Raw genomic sequence first — 21,324 nt, forward strand, 5'->3', positions numbered from 1 at the left:
AGAGGGATGGAGCTGAGAGAACAGGCTGAGAGAGAGAGAGAGAGAGAGAGAGAGGGAGCTGAGAGAACAGGCTGAGAGAGAGAGAGAGAGGGAGGGAGAGAGAGAGAGAGAGAGAGAGGGAGGGAGCTGAGAGAACAGGCTGAGAGAGAGAGAGAGAGAGAGAGAGTGGGAGCTGAGAGAACAGGCTGAGAGAGAGAGAGAGAGAGCAGGCTGAGGAGAGAGGGAGGGGGAGGGAGGAAGAGACTGAAATATTGCTGAGAGAACAGGCTGAGGAGAGAGGGAGGGTAGACAGAGAAAGAAAGAGCGAGGGAAAGGGGGGAGGTAATAGGAACCATGTGCAGGTTAGTCAGATGGGGAAGGGAGACGAGGTAGGACAGTTGATTCTTTATGGATTAATCCTCATGTTCACGTACTGGGAACTCTCTACCAATATCATTACCTAGCATCAGATAGGGAGATGTGAGGGAGACATGTTATTAAACCTGGCAGTATAGAGGACATCAGGGAGCTCTCAGGGAGACTGCCATGTTATTAAACCTGGCAGTATAGAGGACATCAGAGAGCTCTCAGACATGTTATTAAACCTGGCAGTATAGAGGACATCAGAGAGCTCTCAGGGAGACTGCCATGTTATTAAACCTGGCAGTATAGAGGACATCAGAGAGCTCTCAGGGAGACTGCTCTAAGACTGCCATGTTATTAAACCTGGCAGTATAGAGGACATCAGAGAGCTCTCAGGGAGACTGCTCTAAGACTGCCATGTTGTTAAACCTGGCAGTATAGTCATGTCACACCTGAAAGACTTGAATTCAAGACATCTACTGCGTCTTTAGTTCTGTCGGATAACAAGCGAGTGAGACCAGTGATTTGTACCAAACGTTGAGTACAGCTTCCTGGTGTCTTGGTGTACGTTGAGTACAGCTTCCCTTGGTGTACGTTGAGTACAGCTTCCTGGTCTCTTCATGTACAGCTTCCTGGTCTCTTCGTGTACGTTGAGTACAGCTTCCTGGTCTCTTCATGTACAGCTTCCTGGTCTCTTTGTGTACGTTGAGTACAGCTTCCTGGTCTCTTCATGTACAGCTTCCTGGTCTCTTCGTGTGCATTGAGTACAACTTCCTGGTCTCTTCGTGTGCATTGAGTACAGCTTCCTGGTCTCTTTATGTGCATTGAGTACAGCTTCCTGGTCTCTTCGTGTACGTTGAGTACAGCTTCCTGGTCTCTTCGTGTACGTTGAGTACAGCTTCCTGGCCTCTTTATGTGCATTGAGTACAGCTTCCTGGTCTCTTCGTGTACGTTGAGTACAGCTTCCTGGTCTCTTCGTGTACGTTGAGTACAGCTTCCTGGTCTCTTCGTGTGCATTGAGTACAGCTTCCTGGTCTCTTCGTGTGCATTGAGTACAGCTTCCTGGTCTCTTCGTGTACGTTGAGTACAGCTTCTTGGTCTCTTCGTGTGCATTGAGTACAGCTTCCTGGTCTCTTCGTGTGCGTCGTGACACTGTAGTGGCCGAAGCAGGTCCCTGATAGATGATTTTGTCGGTAACATCCATCTGTCTTTCTTTGTGTCTCCTGGGAACCAAAGCCCACTTCCTGACCATGTGACTGATTTGGTAAAGATGTCCTGTCTGGATGATGTGTATTAAACCCAAGACATAGAAGCTCGGGACTTATTCTCATAGCCTGTCTTCTCTTGAGAGCCATGTCTGCCTACGGCGGCCTTTCTCAATAGCAAGGCTATGCTCACTGAGTCTGTACATAGTCAAAGCTTTCCTTAATTTTGGGTCAGGTATTCTGCCACTATGTACTCTCTGTGTAGGGCCAAATAGCATTCTAGTTTGCTCTGTTTTTTTGTTAATTCTTTCCAATGTGTCAAGTAATTATCTTTTTTGTTTTCTCATTAATTGGTTGAGTCTAATTGTGTTGTTGTCCTGGGGCTCTGGGGGTGTGTTTGTGTTTGTGAACAGAGCCCCAGGACCAGCTTGCTTAGGGGACTCTTCTCCAGGTCCATCTATCTGTAGGTGATGGCTTTGTTATGGAAGGTTTGGGAATCACTTCCTTTTAAGTGGTTGTAGAATTTAATGGCTCTTTTCTGGATTTTGATAATTAGTGGGTATCGGCCTAATTCTGCTCTGCATGCATTATTTGGTGTTCTACGTTGTACACGGAGGATATTTTTGGACGGTCTGTCTCCGTCCCCCCCCAGGTGCAGCGTGGGGAGCAGCAGTGCAGCTCCTCGGTGGGATCTGGCGGTGTGGACTCGGCGTCCAGTCGCAGCGGCGTCCAGGACAGTGGGTTCGGCAGCGACAGCGCCAGGATCCGTATCGTCCAGATGGAGCAGCAGAGTGGAGGCTCCCACCACCGCATCGCTAGACCCTCCAGGAAGTCCACCGTCGTCAAGAACCTCTCCTTCGTCCCCTTCGACGTCTTCCTGACCGCGAGTAAACTCTCTCTCATGACCTACGCCTGCTCCACTCTAGCCAAGACCCCCCCCGCCTCCCGGAGAAGAGGGATGGAGACGGGCCGACAGGGAAGAGTGTCCCTACCTCCTCCTCCTCCTCCCCCAACCCTCCTACCCTGGTCCCTCTGTCAGGTCTGACAGCAGAGGACCTCCTGAACAGTAACACCGTTCCCCAGGAGCCCCGCGGTTCCCTCCTCTCCCTGGACTCCCTGCCCGCCCCCAGCCGCTCCTCGGCCCGCCAGGCCCTGGGGGTCACCATCGTGAGGCAGCCTGGAAGGAGAGGAGCTGGAGACCGGGTCCTGGAGCCTCTACTGTACCTCCAGGTGGTCCAGCCGTCGGCCCTGCTCAGCTGTCACCACCGGAAACAGAGGATGGACGTGTCTGTGTTCGATGTGTCTCTGAGAGGAGTCTCCTCTGACTATAAGTGTCTGGGTGAGTAGAGGGAGACTTCATCTGGTGTAGATCTTGATGTGTCTCACTCATTTACAAAATCTCCTCTCCCCTCCCACCCCCTCCTCCTCCTCCCCCCTCTCCTCTCCCCTCCCATCCCCTCCTCCTCCTCCCCCTCTCCTTTCCCCTCCCATCCCCTCCTCCTCCTCCCCCTCTCCTCTCCTCTCCTCTCTCCCCCTCCCCTCCCTCTCCTCCTCCCCCTCCTCCTCCTCCCCTCTCCTCCCCCATCTCCCCTCCCTCTCCTCCCCTCTCTTCCTCTCTCCTCCCCCTCCTCTCTCCTCCCCTCTCTTCCTCTCTCCTCCCCCTCCTCTCCTCTCTTCCTCTCTCCTCCCCCTCCCTCCTCCCCCCTCTCTCCAGATCCAGGGAAGTCTCTCCCAGAGGTATTAGACTACAGTGTGTTGTGGGTCCAGACAGTATCAGGAGAGTCTGACAGTCAGACAGGTGTTCCTCCTCCTCTGGCATGTCTGCAGATCAGAGACTTCCTCAGTGGACCAGGTGAGGACTCACACACCCTACACACACCCTACACACACTCTACACACACCCTACAGTACACCCTACACACACCCTACAGTACACCCTACACACACACTCTACACACACCCTACAATACACACACACTCTACACACACCCTAAAATACACACACACTCTACACACAGGATGTCTCTCTGTGGGATGTCTCTCTGTGGGATGTCTCTCTGTGGGATGTCTCTCTCTGTGGGATGTCTCTGGTCTATAGTAGTGCACTATATAGGGAATAGGGCTCTGGTCTATAGTAGTGCTCTATATAGGGAATAGGGCTCTGGTCTAAAGTAGTGTACTATATAGGGAATAGGGCTCTGGTCTATAGTAGTGCTCTATATAGGGAATAGGGCTCTGGTCTAAAGTAGTGTATTATATAGGGAATAGGGCTCTGGTCTAAAGTAGTGCACTATATAGGGAATAGGGCTCTGGTCTAAAGTAGTGTATTATATAGGGAATAGGGCTCTGGTCTAAAGTAGTGCACTATATAGGGAATAGGGTCCTGGTCTAAAGTAGTGTATTATATAGGGAATAGGGCTCTGGTCTAAAGTAGTGCACTATATAGGGAATAGGGTCCTGGTCTATAGTAGTGCTCTATATAGGGAATAGGGTCCTGGTCTATAGTAGTGCACTATATACGGAATCTGACAGTCCTCGGCTGGGTTAATGAACCACTGACAGTCCTCGGCTGGGTTAAAGAACCACTGACAGTCCTCTGGTTAAGAACCACTGACAGTCCTCGCCTGGGTTAAAAGCACCACTGACAGTCCTCGGCTGGGTTAAAGCACCACTGACAGTCCTCGGCTGGGTTAAAGAACCACTGACAGTCCTCGGCTGGGTTAAAGAACCACTGACAGTCCTCGGCTGGGTTAAAGAACCACTGACAGTCCTCGACTGGGTTAATGAACCACTGACAGTCCTCGGCTGGGTTAATGAACCACTGAGAGTCCTCGGCTGGGTTAATGAACCACTGACAGTCCTCGGCTGGGTTAAAGAACCACTGACAGTCCTCGGCTGGGTTAAAGAACCACTGACAGTCCTCGGCTGGGTTAAAGAACCACTGACAGTCCTCGGCTGGGTTAAAGCACCACTGACAGTCCTCTGGTTAAAGCACCACTGACAGTCCTCGGCTGGGTTAATGAACCACTGACAGTCCTCGGCTGGGTTAAAGAACCACTGACAGTCCTCGACTGGGTTAAAGAACCACTGACAGTCATCGGCTGGGTTAAAGCACCACTGACAGTCCTCTGGTTAAAGAACCACTGACAGTCATCGGCTGGGTTAAAGAACCACTGACAGTCCTCGGCTGGGTTAATGCACCACTGACTGTCCTCGGCTGGGTTAAAGCATCACTGACAGTCCTCGGCTGGTTTTAAGAACCACTGACAGTCCTCAGCTGGGTTAAAGAACCACTGACAGTCCTTGGCTGGGTTAAAGCACCACTGACAGTCCTCGGCTGGGTTAAAGAACCACTGACAGTCCTCGGCTGGGTTAAAGAACCACTGACAGTCCTCGGCTGGGTTAAATAACCACTGACAGTCCTCGGCTGGGTTAAAAGCACCACTGACAGTCCTCGGCTGGGTTAAAGCATCACTGACAGTCCTCGGCTGGGTTAAAGCACCACTGACAGTCCTCGGCTGGGTTAAATGGGTTAAAGAACCACTGACAGTCCTCGGCTGGGTTAAATGGGTTAAAGAACCACTGACAGTCCTCGGCTGGGTTAAATGGGTTAAAGAACCACTGACAGTCCTCGGCTGGGTTAATGAACCACTGACAGTCCTCGGCTGGGTTAATGAACCACTGACAGTCCTCGGCTGGGTTAATGAACCACTGACAGTCCTCGGCTGGGTTAATGAACCACTGACAGTCCTCGGCTGGGTTAAAGAACCACTGACAGTCCTCGGCTGGGTTAATGAACCACTGACAGTCCTCGGCTGGGTTAATGAACCACTGACAGTCCTCGGCTGGGTTAAAAGCACCACTTTGTGTTTGATGGAAAGGAAGGGTGTTCCTAATCAAAACACTTGCGTGAGAAGTGAAGGAACGTCACTCCTGAACAAGGCCTTCTTTTCATGTCCCAACGAACATGACGGAAGGACCACCATCTTTTTTTCATTAATCCAGATTTCCGTGCGCTGCCTTTTCCCCTCTCTCAGCACACGATGAGCTTAAAGAGGCTACCTTTGAAGGCTACAAGTTAAACGTGTTAGTAAGTAGGGGGTAAGAGTTGGCTGGACTTCCAGATGATTCTATAGGAGCTGGGTGTAAAGAGTCAGAGAGGTGGTATCTTCTGGCTGGACTTCTAGATGATTCTATAGGAGCTGGGTGTAAAGAGTCAGAGAGGTGGTATCTTCTGGCTGGACTTCCAGATGATTTTATAGGAGCTGGGTGTAAAGAGTCAGAGAGGTGGTATCTTCTGGCTGGACTTCCAGATGATTCTATAGGAGCTGGGTGTAAAGAGCCAGAGAGGTGGTATCTTCTGGCTGGACTTCCAGATGATTATATAGGAGCTGGGTGTAAAGAGTCAGAGAGGTGGTATCTTCTAGCTGGACTTCCAGATGATTCTATAGGAGCTGGGTGTAAAGAGTCAGAGAGGTGGTATCTTCTGTCTGGACTTCCAGATGATTCTATAGGAGCTGGGTGTAAAGAGTCAGAGAGGTGGTATCTTCTGTCTGGACTTCCAGATGATTCTATAGGAGCTGGGTGTAAAGAGTCAGAGAGGTGGTATCTTCTGGCTGGACTTCCAGATGATTCTATAGGAGCTGGGTGTAAAGAGTCAGTTGGTGGTACCATTTAGCTGGCCTGGCCCGGTTGGTGGTACCATTGAGCTGGCCTGGCCCAGTTGGTGGTACCATTGAGCTGGCCTGGCCCAGTTGGTGGTACCATTGAGCTGGCCTGGCCCAGTTGGTGGTACCATTGAGCTGGCCTGGCCCAGTTGATGGTACCATTTAGCTGTCCTGGCCCGGTTGATGATATCATTGAGCTGGCCTGGCCCGGTTGGTGGTACCATTGAGCTGGGCTGGCCCGGTTGGTAACTCTGTCTTCTGTTAATATTTTGTATTACGGTAACTCTGTCTTCTGTTAATATTTAGTATTACGGTAACTCTGTCTTCTGTTCATATTTAGTATTACGGTAACTCTGTCTTCTGTTAATATTTTGTATTACGGTAACTCTGTCTTCTGTTAATATTTAGTATTACGGTAACTCTGTCTTCTGTTCATATTTAGTATTACGGTAACTCTGTCTCCTGTTAATATTTAGTATTACGGTAACTCTGTCTTCTATTAATATTTAGTACTACGGTAACTCTGTCTTCTGTTAATATTTAGTATTATGGTAACTCTGTCTCCTATTAATATTTAATATTACGGTAACTCTGTCTTCTATTAATATTTAGTATTACGGTAACTCTGTCTTCTGTTAATATTTAGTATTACGGTAACTCTGTCTTCTATTAATATTTAGTATTACGGTAACTCGGTCTTCTATTAATATTTAGTATTACGGTAACTTTGTCTTCTGTTAATATTTAGTATTACGGTAACTCTGTCTCCTGTCTCTCTTCTGTTAATATTTAGTATTACGGTAACTCTGTCTTCTATTAATATTTAGTACTACGGTAACTCTGTCTTCTGTTAATATTTAGTATTACGGTAACTCTGTCTCCTATTAATATTTAATATTACGGTAACTCTGTCTTCTATTAATATTTAGTATTACGGTAACTCGGTCTTCTATTAATATTTAGTATTACGGTAACTTTGTCTTCTGTTAATATTTAGTATTACGGTAACTCTGTCTCCTATTAATATTTAATATTACGGTAACTCTGTCTTCTATTAATATTTAGTATTACGGTAACTCGGTCTTCTATTAATATTTAGTATTACGGTAACTCTGTATCCTGTTAATATTTAGTATTACGGTAACTCTGTCTCCTGTTAATATTTAGTTTTACGGTAACTCTCTCTCCCTTGTCTCTCTTCTGTTAATATTTAGTATTACGGTAACTCTGTCTCCTGTTAATATTTAGTATTACGGTAACTCTGTCTCCTATTATTATTTAATATTACGGTAACTCTGTCTTCTATTAATATTTAGTTTTACGGTAACTCTGTCTTCTGTTAATATTTAGTTGTACGGTAACTCTGTCTTCTATTAATATTTAGTATTACGGTAACTCTGTCTTCTGTTAATATTTAGTTTTACGGTAATTCTGTCTTCTATTAATATTTAGTATTACGGTAACTCTGTCTCCTGTCTCTCTTCTGTTAATATTTAGTTTTACGGTAACTCTGTCTTCTGTTCGTCCAGCGGAGCTGAACGTGGAGCTGTCCCGGCCCCTGAAGGTGAACCCTACGCTGGTGAAACTGGAGCAGACCAAGGCCTACCTGAGGAGGGTCCTACCTCATCACTACTGGGAGACTCCCAAACCCCCCTCCACCCCTCATTTCTCCCCCAGTAGGACCTCGTCCTCCTCTCCCCCTCGTCCCGACCCCTCCCACCTCAGCTCCCTAAGATCCTTGGCACCTTTCCACAAGGTGTCCCTCCGCACCGCCCAGATCGTGGTTGTCATGGAGACCGAGTCGCACCCTGCCCGGCCCAGCCTGTCCTGGTCGGTGTCGGCTATGAAGGGTACCATGAACATGAAGACTGGGCCCAAGCTAGACGGTAAGAGCTTTAAACATTTATCTTCCCTGCTGTCTTTTTACAGTTGAAAAATGCAGCTCCCCCTCTCTCATCACCACACTCGTACTTCACCCCTCTCTCATCACCACACTCGTACTTCATCCCTCTCTCATCACCACACTCGTACTTCACCCCTCTCTCATCACCACACTCGTACTTCACCCCTCTCTCATCACCACACTCGTACTTCACCCCTCTCTCATCACCACACTCGTACTTCACCCCTCTCTCATCACCACACTCGTACTTCATCCCTCTCTCATCACCACACTCGTACTTCATCCCTCTCTCATCACCACACTCGTACTTCACCCCTCTCTCATCACCACACTCGTACTTCATCCCTCTCTCATCACCACACTCGTACTTCATCCCTCTCTCATCACCACACTCGTACTTCACCCCTCTCTCATCACCACACTCGTACTTCATCCCTCTCTCATCACCACACTCGTACTTCACCCCTCTCTCATCACCACACTCGTACTTCATCCCTCTCTCATCACCACACTCGTACTTCACCCCTCTCTCATCACCACACTCGTACTTCACCCCTCTCTCATCACCACACTCGTACTTCACCCCTCTCTCATCACCACACTCGTACTTCACCCTCTCTCATCACCACACTCGTACTTCATCCCTCTCTCATCACCACACTCGTACTTCATCCCTCTCTCATCACCACACTCGTACTTCACCCTCTCTCATCACCACACTCGTACTTCATCCCTCTCTCATCACCACACTCGTACTTCATCCCTCTCATCACCACACTCGTACTTCACCCCTCTCTCATCACCACACTCGTACTTCATCCCTCTCTCATCACCACACTCGTACTTCATCCCTCTCTCATCACCACACTCGTACTTCACCCCTCTCTCATCACCACACTCGTACTTCACCCCTCTCTCATCACCACACTCGTACTTCACCCCTCTCTCATCACCACACTCGTACTTCACCCCTCTCTCATCACCACACTCGTACTTCATCCCTCTCTCATCACCACACTCGTACTTCACCCTCTCTCATCACCACACTCGTACTTCACCCCTCTCTCATCACCACACTCGTACTTCACCCTCTCTCATCACCACACTCGTACTTCATCCCTCTCTCATCACCACACTCGTACTTCATCCCTCTCTCATCACCACACTCGTACTTCATCCCTCTCTCATCACCACACTCGTACTTCATCCCTCTCTCATCACCACACTCGTACTTCACCCCTCTCTCATCACCACACTCGTACTTCATCCCTCTCTCATCACCACACTCGTACTTCATCCCTCTCTCATCACCACACCCCTTCTCCCTCTCTCATCACCACACTCGTACTTCATCCCTCTCTCATCACCACACTCACTTCATCCCTCTCTCATCACCACACTCGTCTTCATCCCTCTCTCATCACCACACTCGTACTTCATCCCTCTCTCATCACCACACTCGTACTTCATCCTCTCTCATCACCACACTCGTACTTCACCCCTCTCTCTCATCACCACACTCGTACTTCACCCCTCTCTCATCACCACACTCGTACTTCATCCCTCTCTCATCACCACACTCGTACTTCATCCCTCTCTCATCACCACACTCGTACTTCACCCCTCTCTCATCACCACACTCGTACTTCATCCCACTCTCATCACCACACTCGTACTTCATCCCTCTCTCATCACCACACTCGTACTTCATCCCTCTCTCTTCTCCTCCCCTACACTTCATCCCTCTCTCATCACCACACTCGTACTTCATCCCTCTCTCTTCTCCTCCCTCACACTTCACCCCTCTCTCATCACCACACTCGTACTTCATCCCTCTCTCATCACCACACTCGTACTTCATCCCTCTCTCATCACCACACTCGTACTTCATCCCTCTCTCATCACCACACTCGTACTTCATCCCTCTCTCTTCTCCTCCCCTACACTTCATCCCTCTCTCATCACCACACTCGTACTTCATCCCTCTCTCATCACCACACTCGTACTTCATCCCTCTCTCATCACCACACTCGTCTTCATCCCTCTCTCATCACCACACTCGTACTTCATCCCTCTCTCATCACCACACTCGTACTTCATCCCTCTCTCATCACCACACTCGTACTTCATCCCTCTCTCATCACCACACTCGTACTTCATCCCTCTCTCATCACCACACTCGTACTTCATCCCTCTCTCATCACCACACTCGTACTTCATCCCTCTCTCATCACCACACTCGTACTTCATCCCTCTCTCTTCTCCTCCCTCACACTTCACCCCTCTCTCATCACCACACTCGTACTTCACCCCTCTCTCATCACCACACTCGTACTTCATCCCTCTCTCATCACCACACTCGTACTTCATCCCTCTCTCTTCTCCTCCCTCACACTTCATCCCTCTCTCATCACCACACTCGTACTTCATCCCTCTCTCTTCTCCTCCCTCACACTTCACCCCTCTCTCATCACCACACTCGTACTTCACCCCTCTCTCATCACCACACTCGTACTTCATCCCTCTCTCTTCTCCTCCCCTACACTTCATCCCTCTCTCTTCTCCTCCCTCACACTTCATCCCTCTCTCTTCTCCTCCCTCACACTTCACCCCTCTCTCATCACCACACTCGTACTTCATCCCTCTCTCTTCTCCTCCCCTACACTTCATCCCTCTCTCATCACCACACTCGTACTTCATCCCTCTCTCATCACCACACTCGTACTTCATCCCTCTCTCATCACCACACTCGTACTTCACCCCTCTCTCTTCTCCTCCCTCACACTTCACCCCTCTCTCATCACCACACTCGTACTTCATCCCTCTCTCTTCTCCTCCCCTACACTTCATCCCTCTCTCATCACCACACTCGTACTTCATCCCTCTCTCTTCTCCTCCCCTACACTTCACCCCTCTCTCATCACCACACTCGTACTTCATCCCTCTCTCTTCTCCTCCCTCACACTTCACCCCACTCTCTTCTACTCCCTCACACTTCATCCCTCTCTCTTCTCCTCCCTCACACTTCACCCCTCTCTCATCACCACACTCCTACTTCATCCCTCTCTCTTCTCCTCCCTCACACTTCACCCCACTCTCTTCTACTCCCTCACACTTCACCCCTCTCTCTTCTCCTCCCTCACACTTCACCCCTCTCTCATCACCACACTCGTACTTCATCCCTCTCTCGTCTCCTCCCTCACACTTCACCCCACTCTCTTCTACTCCCTCACACTTCACCCCTCTCTCATCACCACACTCGTACTTCACCCCTCTCTCATCACCACACTCGTACTTCATCCCTCTCTCTTCTCCTCCCTCACACTTCACCCCACTCTCTTCTACTCCCTCACACTTCAACCCTCTCTCATCACCACACTCGTACTTCATCCCTCTCTCTTCTCCTCCCTCACACTTCACCCCACTCTCTTCTACTCCCTCACACTTCATCCCTCTCTCTTCTCCTCCCTCACACTTCACCCCACTCTCTTCTACTCCCTCACACTTTACCCCTCTCTCTTCTCCTCCCTCACACTTCACCCCTCTCTCTTCTCCTCCCTCACACTTCACCCCTCTCTCTTCTCCTCCCCTACACTTCATCCCTCTCTCATCTCCTCCCTCACACTTCATCCCTCTCTCATCTCCTCCCTCACACTTTATCCCTCTCTCATCTCCTCCCTCACACTTCATCCCTCTCTCTCATCTCCTCCCTCACACTTTATCCCTCTTTCATCTCCTCCCTCACACTATATCCCTCTCTCATCTCCTCCCTCACACTATATCCCTCTCTCATCTCCTCCCTCACACTTCACCCCTCTCTCTTCTCCTCCCTCACACTTCACCCTCTCTCTTCTCCTCCCTCGCACTTCACCCCTCTCTCTTCTCCTCCCTCGCACTTCACCCCTCTCTTCTCCTCCCCTACACTTCATCCCTCTCTCATCTCCTCCCTCACACTTCATCCCTCTCTCATCTCCTCCCTCACACTTTATCCCTCTTTCAACTCCTCCCTCACACTATATCCCTCTCTCATCTCCTCCCTCACACTATATCCCTCTCTCATCTCCTCCCTCACACTTCACCCCTCTCTCTTCTCCTCCCTCACACTTCACTCCTCTCTCTTCTCCTCCCTCACACTTCATCCCTCTCTCATCTCCTCCCTCACACTTCATCCCTCGCTCATCTCCTCCCTCGCACTTCATCCCTTTCTCATCTCCTCCCTCGCTCTTCTCCCCCTCTCTCTTCTCCTCCCTCGCACTTCATCCCTCTCTCTTCTCCTCCCTCGCTCTTCTGCCCCACTCTCTTCTCCTCCCTCGCACTTCATCCCTTTCTCTTCTCCTCCCTCGCACTTCATCCCTTTCTCTTCTCCTCCCTCGCACTTCATCCCTTTCTCTTCTCCTCCCTCGCTCTTCTCCCCCTCGCTCTTCTCCCCCTCTCTCTTCTCCTCCCTCGCACTTCATCCCTCTCTCTTCTCCTCCCTCACACTTCTCTCCCCCTCGCTCTTCTCCCCCTCTCTCATCACACCACTCGCACTTCACCCCGTTCTCTTCTCTCCCTCTCTTCTCTCCCCCCTTCCTCCCTCTCTCTTCTCCTCCCTCACACTTCATCATTTTCTCTTCTCCTCCCTCGCACTTCACCCCATTCTCTTCTCTGTCTCCTAGTACCTTGCTGAGGGCCCTGACCTTAAAGATCTCATCAAGCCTGTCTGTCTGTCTCCTAGTACCTTGCTGAGGGCCCTTAAAGATTTCATCAAGCCTGTCTGTCTGTCTCCTAGTGCCTTGGTGAGGGCCCTTAAAGATCTCATCAAGCCTGTCTGTCTGTCTCCTAGTACCTTGGTGAGGGCCCTTAAAGATCTCATCAAGCCTGTCTGTCTGACTCCTAGTGCCTTGCTGAGGGCCCTTAAAGATCTCATCAAGCCTGTCTGTCTGTCTCCTAGTACCTTGCTGAGGGCCCTGACCTTAAAGATCTCATCAAGCCTGTCTGTCTGTCTCCTAGTACCTTGGTGAGGGCCCTTAAAGATCTCATCAAGCCTGCCTGTCTGTCTGTCTCCTAGTACCTTGCTGAGGGCCCTGACCTTAAAGATCTCATCAAGCCTGTCTGTCTGACTCCTAGTACCTTGGTGAAGGCCCTGACCTTAAAGATCTCATCAAGCCTGTCTGTCTGACTCCTAGTACCTTGGTGAGGGCCCTTAAAGATCTCATCAAGCCTGTCTGTCTGACTCCTAGTGCCTTGGTGAGGGCCCTTAAAGATCTCATCAAGCCTGTCTGTCTGTCTCCTAGTACCTTGGTGAAGGCCCTGACCTTAAAGATCTCATCAAGCCTGTCTGTCTGACTCCTAGTACCTTGGTGAGGGCCCTTAAAGATCTCATCAAGCCTGTCTGTCTGACTCCTAGTGCCTTGCTGAGGGCCCTTAAAGATCTCATCAAGCCTGTCTGTCTGTCTCCTAGTACCTTGCTGAGGGCCCTTAAAGATCTCATCAAGCCTGTCTGTCTGTCTCCTAGTACCTTGGTGAAGGCCCTGACCTTAAAGATCTCATCAAGCCTGTCTGTCTGTCTCCTAGTACCTTGGTGAGGGCCCTGACCTTAAAGATCTCATCAAGCCTGTCTGTCTGTCTCCTAGTGCCTTGGTGAGGGCCCTTAAAGATCTCATCAAGCCTGTCTGTCTGACTCCTAGTACCTTGGTGAGGGCCCTGACCTTAAAGATCTCATCAAGCCTGTCTGTCTGACTCCTAGTACCTTGGTGAGGGCCCTTAAAGATCTCATCAAGCCTGTCTGTCTGACTCCTAGTGCCTTGCTGAGGGCCCTTAAAGATCTCATCAAGCCTGTCTGTCTGTCTCCTAGTACCTTGCTGTCTGTGGCTATAATCCTTCTCGACATATTTCTCTGTCTGACAGCGATACTACCAAACCACCAAACAACACAAGAGGTTAAAATACTCTCAATGAAAGATTTGTAGAGTCCAAGCCCCTGTCATGTGACCTGGGTGAGGCGTAGCTGGGAAGTTAATGGTCTCTGTGGTTTTGTTTCGCCACAACAAAGTCCTCCTGAATAGAACACAGGAAACGGACCATGATGCATCACTCTTGTGTTCTCCGATCCGTAACCACAACGTTACCATGGAGGAATGACCTGTTCCTGGCCAGGCAAGATATTTCTGTTTCCCAAATGGCACCTTCTTCACTACGTAGTGCACTACTCCATAGGGCTCTGGTCTAAAGTAGTGAACTACCCCATAGGGCTCTGGTCAAAAGTAGTGTCCTACTCCATAGGGCTCTGGTCTAAAGTAGTGAACTACCCCATAGGGCTCTGGTCAAAAGTAGTGTCCTACTCCATAGGGCTCTGGTCTAAAGTAGTGCCCTACCCCATAGGGCTCTGGTCTAAAGTAGTGCCCTACCCCATAGGGCTCTGGTCTAAAGTAGTGAACTACCCCATAGGGCTCTGGTCAAAAGTAGTGTCCTACTCCATAGGGCTCTGGTCAAAAGTAGTGTCCTACCCCATAGGGCTCTGGTCTAAAGTAGTGAACTACCCCATAGGGCTCTGGTCAAAAGTAGTGTCCTACTCCATAGGGCTCTGGTCTAAAGTAGTGCCCTACCCCATAGGGCTCTGTTCTAAAGTAGTGCCCTAACCCATAGGGCTCTGGTCTAAAGTAGTGCCCTACCCCATAGGGCTCTGGTCTAAAGTAGTGCCCTACCCCATAGGGCTCTGGTCTAAAGTAGTGAACTACCCCATAGGGCTCTGGTCAAAAGTAGTTTCCTACTCCATAGGGCTCTGGTCAAAAGTAGTGTCCTACCCCATAGGGCTCTGGTCTAAAGTAGTGCCCTACCCCATAGGGCTCTGGTCAAAAGTAGTGTCCTACCCCATAGGGCTCTGTTCTAAAGTAGTGTCCTACCCCATAGGGCTCTGGTCTAAAGTAGTGCCCTACCCCATAGGGCTCTGGTCTAAAGTAGTGCCCTACCCCATAGGGCTCTGGTCTAAAGTAGTGCCCTACCCTATCTGACTAAACCTCTCTGACTAAACCTCTCTGACTAAACCTCTCTGACTAAACCTCTCTGACTAAACTTCTCTGTCTAAACCTCTCTGACTAAATCTCTCTGACCAGACCTCTCTGACCGGACCTCTCTGACTAAACCTCTCTGACTAAACCTCTCTGACTAAACCTCTGACTAAACCTCTCTGACTAAACTTCTCTGTCTAAACCTCTCTGACTAAACCTCTCTGACTAAACCTCTCTGACTAAACCTCTCTGACTAAACCTCTCTGACCGGACCTCTCTGACTAAACCTCTCTGACCGGACCTCTCTGACTAAACCTCTCTGACTAAACCTCTCTGACTAAACCTCTCTGACTAAACCTCTCTGACCGGACCTCTCTGACTAAACCTCTGACTAAACCTCTCTGACTAAACCTCTCTGACTAAACCTCTCTGACCGGACCTCTCTGACTAAACCTCTCTGACTAAACCTCTCTGACTAAACCTCTCTGACTGGACCTCTCTGACTAAACCTCTCTGACCGGACCTCTCTGACTAAACCTCTCTGACTAAACCTCTCTGACTAAACCTCTCTGACTAAACCTCTCTGACCGGACCTCTCTGACTAAACCTCTCTGACTAAACCTCTCTGACCGGACCTCTCTGACTAAACCTCTGACTAAACCTCTCTGACTAAACCTCTCTGACTAAACCTCTCTGACCGGACCTCTCTGACCGGACCTCTCTGACTAAACCTCTCTGACCGGACCTCTCTGACTAAACCTCTCTGACTGGACCTCTCTGACTAAACCTCTCTGACTAAACCTCTCTGACCGGACCTCTCTGACTAAACCTCTCTGTCTAAACCTCTCTGACTAAACCTCTCTGACCGGACCTCTCTGACTAAACTTCTCTGACTAAACCTCTCTGTCTAAACCTCTCTGACTAAATCTCTCTGACCAGACCTCTCTGACTAAACCTCTCTGACTAAACCTCTCTGACTAAACCTCTCTGACCGGACCTCTCTGACTAAACCTCTCTGACTTAAACCTCTCTGACCGGACCTCTCTGACTAAACCTCTCTGACTAAACCTCTCTGACCGGACCTCTCTGACTAAACCTCTCTGACTAAACCTCTCTGACTAAACCTCTCTGACCGGACCTCTCTGACTAAACCTCTGACTAAACCTCTCTGACTAAACCTCTCTGACTAAACCTCTCTGACCGGACCTCTCTGACTAAACCTCTCTGACTAAACCTCTCTGACTAAACCTCTCTGACTAAACCTCCCTGACTAAACCTCTCTGACTAAACCTCCCTGACTAAACCTCTCTGACTAAACCTCCCTGACTAAACCTCTCTGACTAAACCTCTCTGACTAATCTCTCTGACCGGACCTCTCTGACTAAACCTCTCTGACTAAACCTCTCTGACTAAACCTCTCTGACTAAACCTCTCTGACTAAACCTCTCTGAAACCTCTCTGACTAAACCTCTGACTAAACCTCTCTGAAACCTCTCTGACCGGACCTCTCTGACTAAACCTCTCTGACTAAACCTCTCTGACTAAACCGGACTAAACCTCTCTGACTAAACCTCTCTGACTAAACCTCTCTGACCGGACCTCTCTGACTAAACCTCTCTGACTGGACCTCTCTGACTAAACCTCTCTGACTAAACCTCTCTGACTAAACCTCTCTGACCGGACCTCTCTGACTAAACCTCTCTGACTGACTAAACCTCTCTGACTGGACCTCTGACTAAACCTCTCTGACTAAACCTCTCTGACTAAACCTCTCTGACCGGACCTCTCTGACTAAACCTCTCTGACTAAACCTCTCTGACTAAACCTCTCTGACTAAACCTCTCTGACTAAACCTCTCTGACTAAACCTCTCTGACTAAACCTCTCTGACTAAACCTCTCTGACTGGACCTCTCTGACTAAACCTCTCTGACTAAACCTCTCTGACTAAACCTCTGACTAAACCTCTCTGACTAAACCTCTGACTAAACCTCTGACTAAACCTCTCTGACTAAACCTCTCTGACTAAACCTCTCTGACCGGACCTCTCTGACTAAACCTCTCTGACTAAACCTCTCTGACTAAACCTCTCTGACTAAACCTCTCTGACTAAACCTCTGACTAAACCTCTGACTAAACCTCTCTGACTAAACCTCTCTGACCGGACCTCTCTGACTAAACCTCTCTGACCGGACCTCTCTGACTAAACCTCTCTGACCGGACCTCTCTGACTAAACCTCTCTGACTAAACCTCTCTGACTGGACCTCTCTGACTAAACCTCTCTGACTAAACCTCTCTGACTAAACCTCTCTGACTAAACCTCTCTGACCGGACCTCTCTGACTAAACCTCTCTGACCGGACCTCTCTGACTAAACCTCTCTGACTAAACCTCTCTGACTGGACCTCTCTGACTAAACCTCTCTGACTAAACCTCTCTGACTAAACCTCTCTGACTAAACCTCTCTGACCGGACCTCTCTGACTAAACCTCTCTGACTGGACCTCTCTGACTAAACCTCTCTGACTAAACCTCTCTGACCGGACCTCTCTGACCGGACCTCTCTGACTAAACCTCTCTGACTAAACCTCTCTGACTAAACCTCTCTGACTAAACCTCTCTGACTAAACATCTCTGACTAAACCTCTGACTAAACCTCTCTGACTAAACCTCTCTGACCGGACCTCTCTGACTAAACCTCTCTGACTAAACCTCTCTGACTAAACCTCTCTGACTAAACCTCTCTGACTAAACATCTCTGACTAAACCTCTGACTAAACCTCTCTGACTAAACCTCTCTGACCGGACCTCTCTGACTAAACCTCTCTGACTAAACCTCTCTGACTAAACCTCTCTGACTAAACCTCTCTGACTAAACCTCTGACTAAACCTCTCTGACTAAACCTCTCTGACTAAACCTCTCTGACCGGACCTCTCTGACTAAACCTCTCTGACTAAACCTCTCTGACTAAACCTCTCTGACTAAACCTCTCTGACCGGACCTCTCTGACTAAACCTCTCTGACTAAACCTCTCTGACTAAACCTCTCTGACTAAACCTCTCTGACTAAACCTCTGACTAAACCTCTCTGACTAAACCTCTCTGACCGGACCTCTCTGACCGGACCTCTCTGACTAAACCTCTCTGACCGGACCTCTCTGACCGGACCTCTCTGACTAAACCTCTCTGACTGGACCTCTCTGACTAAACCTCTCTGACTAAACCTCTCTGACCGGACCTCTCTGACTAAACCTCTCTGACTAAATCTCTCTGACTAAACCTCTCTGACCGGACCTCTCTGACTGGACCTCTCTGACTAAACCTCTCTGACTAAACCTCTCTGACTAAACCTCTCTGACCGGACCTCTCTGACTAAACCTCTCTGACTAAACCTCTCTGACTAAACCTCTCTGACTAAACCTCTCTGACTGGACCTCTCTGACTAAACCTCTCTGACTAAACCTCTCTGACTAAACCTCTCTGACTAAACCTCTCTGACCGGACCTCTCTGACCGGACCTCTCTGACTAAACCTCTCTGACCGGACCTCTGACTAAACCTCTCTGACTAAACCTCTCTGACTAAACCTCTCTGACCGGACCTCTCTGACTAAACCTCTCTGACTAAACCTCTCTGACTAAACCTCTCTGACTAAACCTCTCTGACCGGACCTCTCTGACCGGACCTCTCTGACTAAACCTCTCTGACCGGACCTCTGACTAAACCTCTCTGACTAAACCTCTCTGACTAAACCTCTCTGACTAAACCTCTCTGACCGGACCTCTCTGACTAAACCTCTCTGACTAAACCTCTCTGACCGGACCTCTCTGACCGGACCTCTCTGACCGGACCTCTCTGACTAAACCTCTCTGACTAAACCTCTCTGACTAAACCTCTCTGACTAAACCTCTCTGTCTAAACCTCTCTGACTAAACCTCTCTGACTAAACCTCTCTGACTAAACCTCTCTGACTAAACCTCTCTGACCAGACCTCTCTGACTAAACCTCTCTGACCGGACCTCTCTGACTAAACCTCTCTGACTAAACCTCTCTGACCGGACCTCTCTGACTAAACCTCTCTGACTAAACCTCTCTGACTAAACCTCTCTGACTAAACCTCTCTGACTAAACCTCTCTGACCGGACCTCTCTGTCTAAACCTCTCTGACTAAACCTCTCTGACTAAACCTCTCTGACTAAACCTCTCTGACTAAACCTCTCTGACTGGACCTCTCTGACTAAACCTCTCTGACTGGACCTCTCTGACCGGACCTCTCTGACTAAACCTCTCTGACTAAACCTCTCTGACTAAACCTCTCTGACCGGACCTCTCTGACCAGACCTCTCTGACTAAACCTCCCTGACTAAACCTCTCTGACTAAACCTCTCTGACTAAACCTCTCTGACTAAACCTCTCTGACTAAACCTCTCTGACTAAACCTCTGACTAAACCTGACTAAACCTCTCTGACTAAACCTCTCTGACTAAACCTCTCTGACTAAACCTCTCTGACTAAACCTCTCTGACCGGACCTCTCTGACTAAACCTCTCTGCTGTTTATATTTTCTCTTCATCACCATGTGGTGTTTTGATGTTTCCAGAAGGTTTGTCAAGGTTTCCTCCCTAAGCTGTGTTGAGACAAGAAGTTCAGAGCAGCAAGTCTCTCAGATCCCCTTTCCGTTTCTCCGTTTCTCCGTTTCTCTGTACGCACGTAAACCACCGGCCGCCAAGAACAACGGCTGCTTTGGTGAAGACCTGTCCCGTTATGGTCGGTACCAGAACCAGAGAGTTCTGTTACTGTTACAACACACTGACACGTTATGGTCGGTACCAGAACCAGAGAGTTCTGTTACAACACACTGACACGTTATGGTCAGTACCAGAACCAGAGAGTTCTGTTACAACACACTGACACGTTATGGTCGGTACCAGAACCAGAGAGTTCTGTTACAACACACTGACACGTTATGGTCGGTACCAGAACCAGAGAGTTCTGTTACTGTTACAACACACTGACACGTTATGGTCGGTACCAGAACCAGAGAGTTCTGTTACTGTTACAACACACTGACACGTTATGGTCGGTACCAGAACCAGAGAGTTCTGTTACTGTTACAACACACTGACACATTATGGTCGGTACCAGAACCAGAGAGTTCTGTTACTGTTACAACACACTGACACGTTATGGTCGGTACCAGAACCAGAGAGTTCTGTTACAACACACTGACACGTTATGGTCGGTACCAGAACCAGAGAGTTCTGTTACTGTTACAACACACTGACACGTTATGGTCGGTACCAGAACCAGAGAGTTCTGTTACTGTTACAACACACTGACACGTTATGGTCGGTACCAGAACCAGAGAGTTCTGTTACAACACACAGACACGTTATGGTCGGTACCAGAACCAGAGAGTTCTGTTACTGTTACAACACACTGACACGTTATGGTCGGTACCAGAACCAGAGAGTTCTGTTACAACACACTGACACGTTATGGTCGGTACCAGAACCAGAGAGTTCTGTTACTGTTACAACACACTGACACGTTATGAACCAGTTCTGTTACACACTGAACCAGAGAGTTCTGTTACAACACACTGACACGTTATGGTCGGTACCAGAACCAGAGAGTTCTGTTACAACACACTGACACGTTATGGTCGGTACCAGAACCAGAGAGTTCTGTTACTGTTACAACACACTGACACGTTATGGTCGGTACCAGAACCAGAGAGTTCTGTTACTGTTACAACACACTGACACGTTATGGTCGGTACCAGAACCAGAGAGTTCTGTTACTGTTACAACACACTGACACGTTATGGTCGGTACCAGAACCAGAGAGTTCTGTTACTGTTACAACACACTGACACGTTATGGTCGGTACCAGAACCAGAGAGTTCTGTTACAACACACTGACACGTTATGGTCGGTACCAGAACCAGAGAGTTCTGTTACTGTTACAACACACTGACACGTTATGGTCGGTACCAGAACCAGAGAGTTCTGTTACTGTTACAACACACTGACACGTTATGGTCGGTACCAGAACCAGAGAGTTCTGTTACAACACACTGACACGTTATGGTCGGTACCAGAACCAGAGAGTTCTGTTACTGTTACAACACACTGACACGTTATGGTGGAGTGTGTTGGAGGGAGGGAGGAAGAGAGAGAAGGATGGAGGGAGGGAGGGAGGGAGGGAGGGAGGGAGAGG

General features: G+C 49.1%; 1 protein-coding gene across 1 annotated transcript in view; it reads left to right on the forward strand.

Moving 5' to 3' along the window:
• Nucleotides 1–350: 350 nt before the first annotated feature.
• The window catches only part of LOC135570170 (intermembrane lipid transfer protein VPS13B-like), a gene marked incomplete at its 3' end in the record, with an annotated part of 140,404 nt that continues 119,430 nt past the window's right edge, over nucleotides 351–21,324 (forward strand). Inside the window, exons 1-5 of the mRNA XM_065016243.1 lie at nucleotides 351–368; nucleotides 2,200–2,434; nucleotides 2,587–2,886; nucleotides 3,262–3,399; nucleotides 7,744–8,100. Coding sequence (XP_064872315.1) covers nucleotides 351–368; nucleotides 2,200–2,434; nucleotides 2,587–2,886; nucleotides 3,262–3,399; nucleotides 7,744–8,100 — 1,048 coding nt within the window. The remainder of the gene's footprint in view (nucleotides 369–2,199; nucleotides 2,435–2,586; nucleotides 2,887–3,261; nucleotides 3,400–7,743; nucleotides 8,101–21,324) is intronic.

This window comes from Oncorhynchus nerka, unplaced genomic scaffold (assembly GCF_034236695.1).
Source record: "Oncorhynchus nerka isolate Pitt River unplaced genomic scaffold, Oner_Uvic_2.0 unplaced_scaffold_1069, whole genome shotgun sequence".
Lineage (NCBI taxonomy): Eukaryota > Metazoa > Chordata > Actinopteri > Salmoniformes > Salmonidae > Oncorhynchus > Oncorhynchus nerka.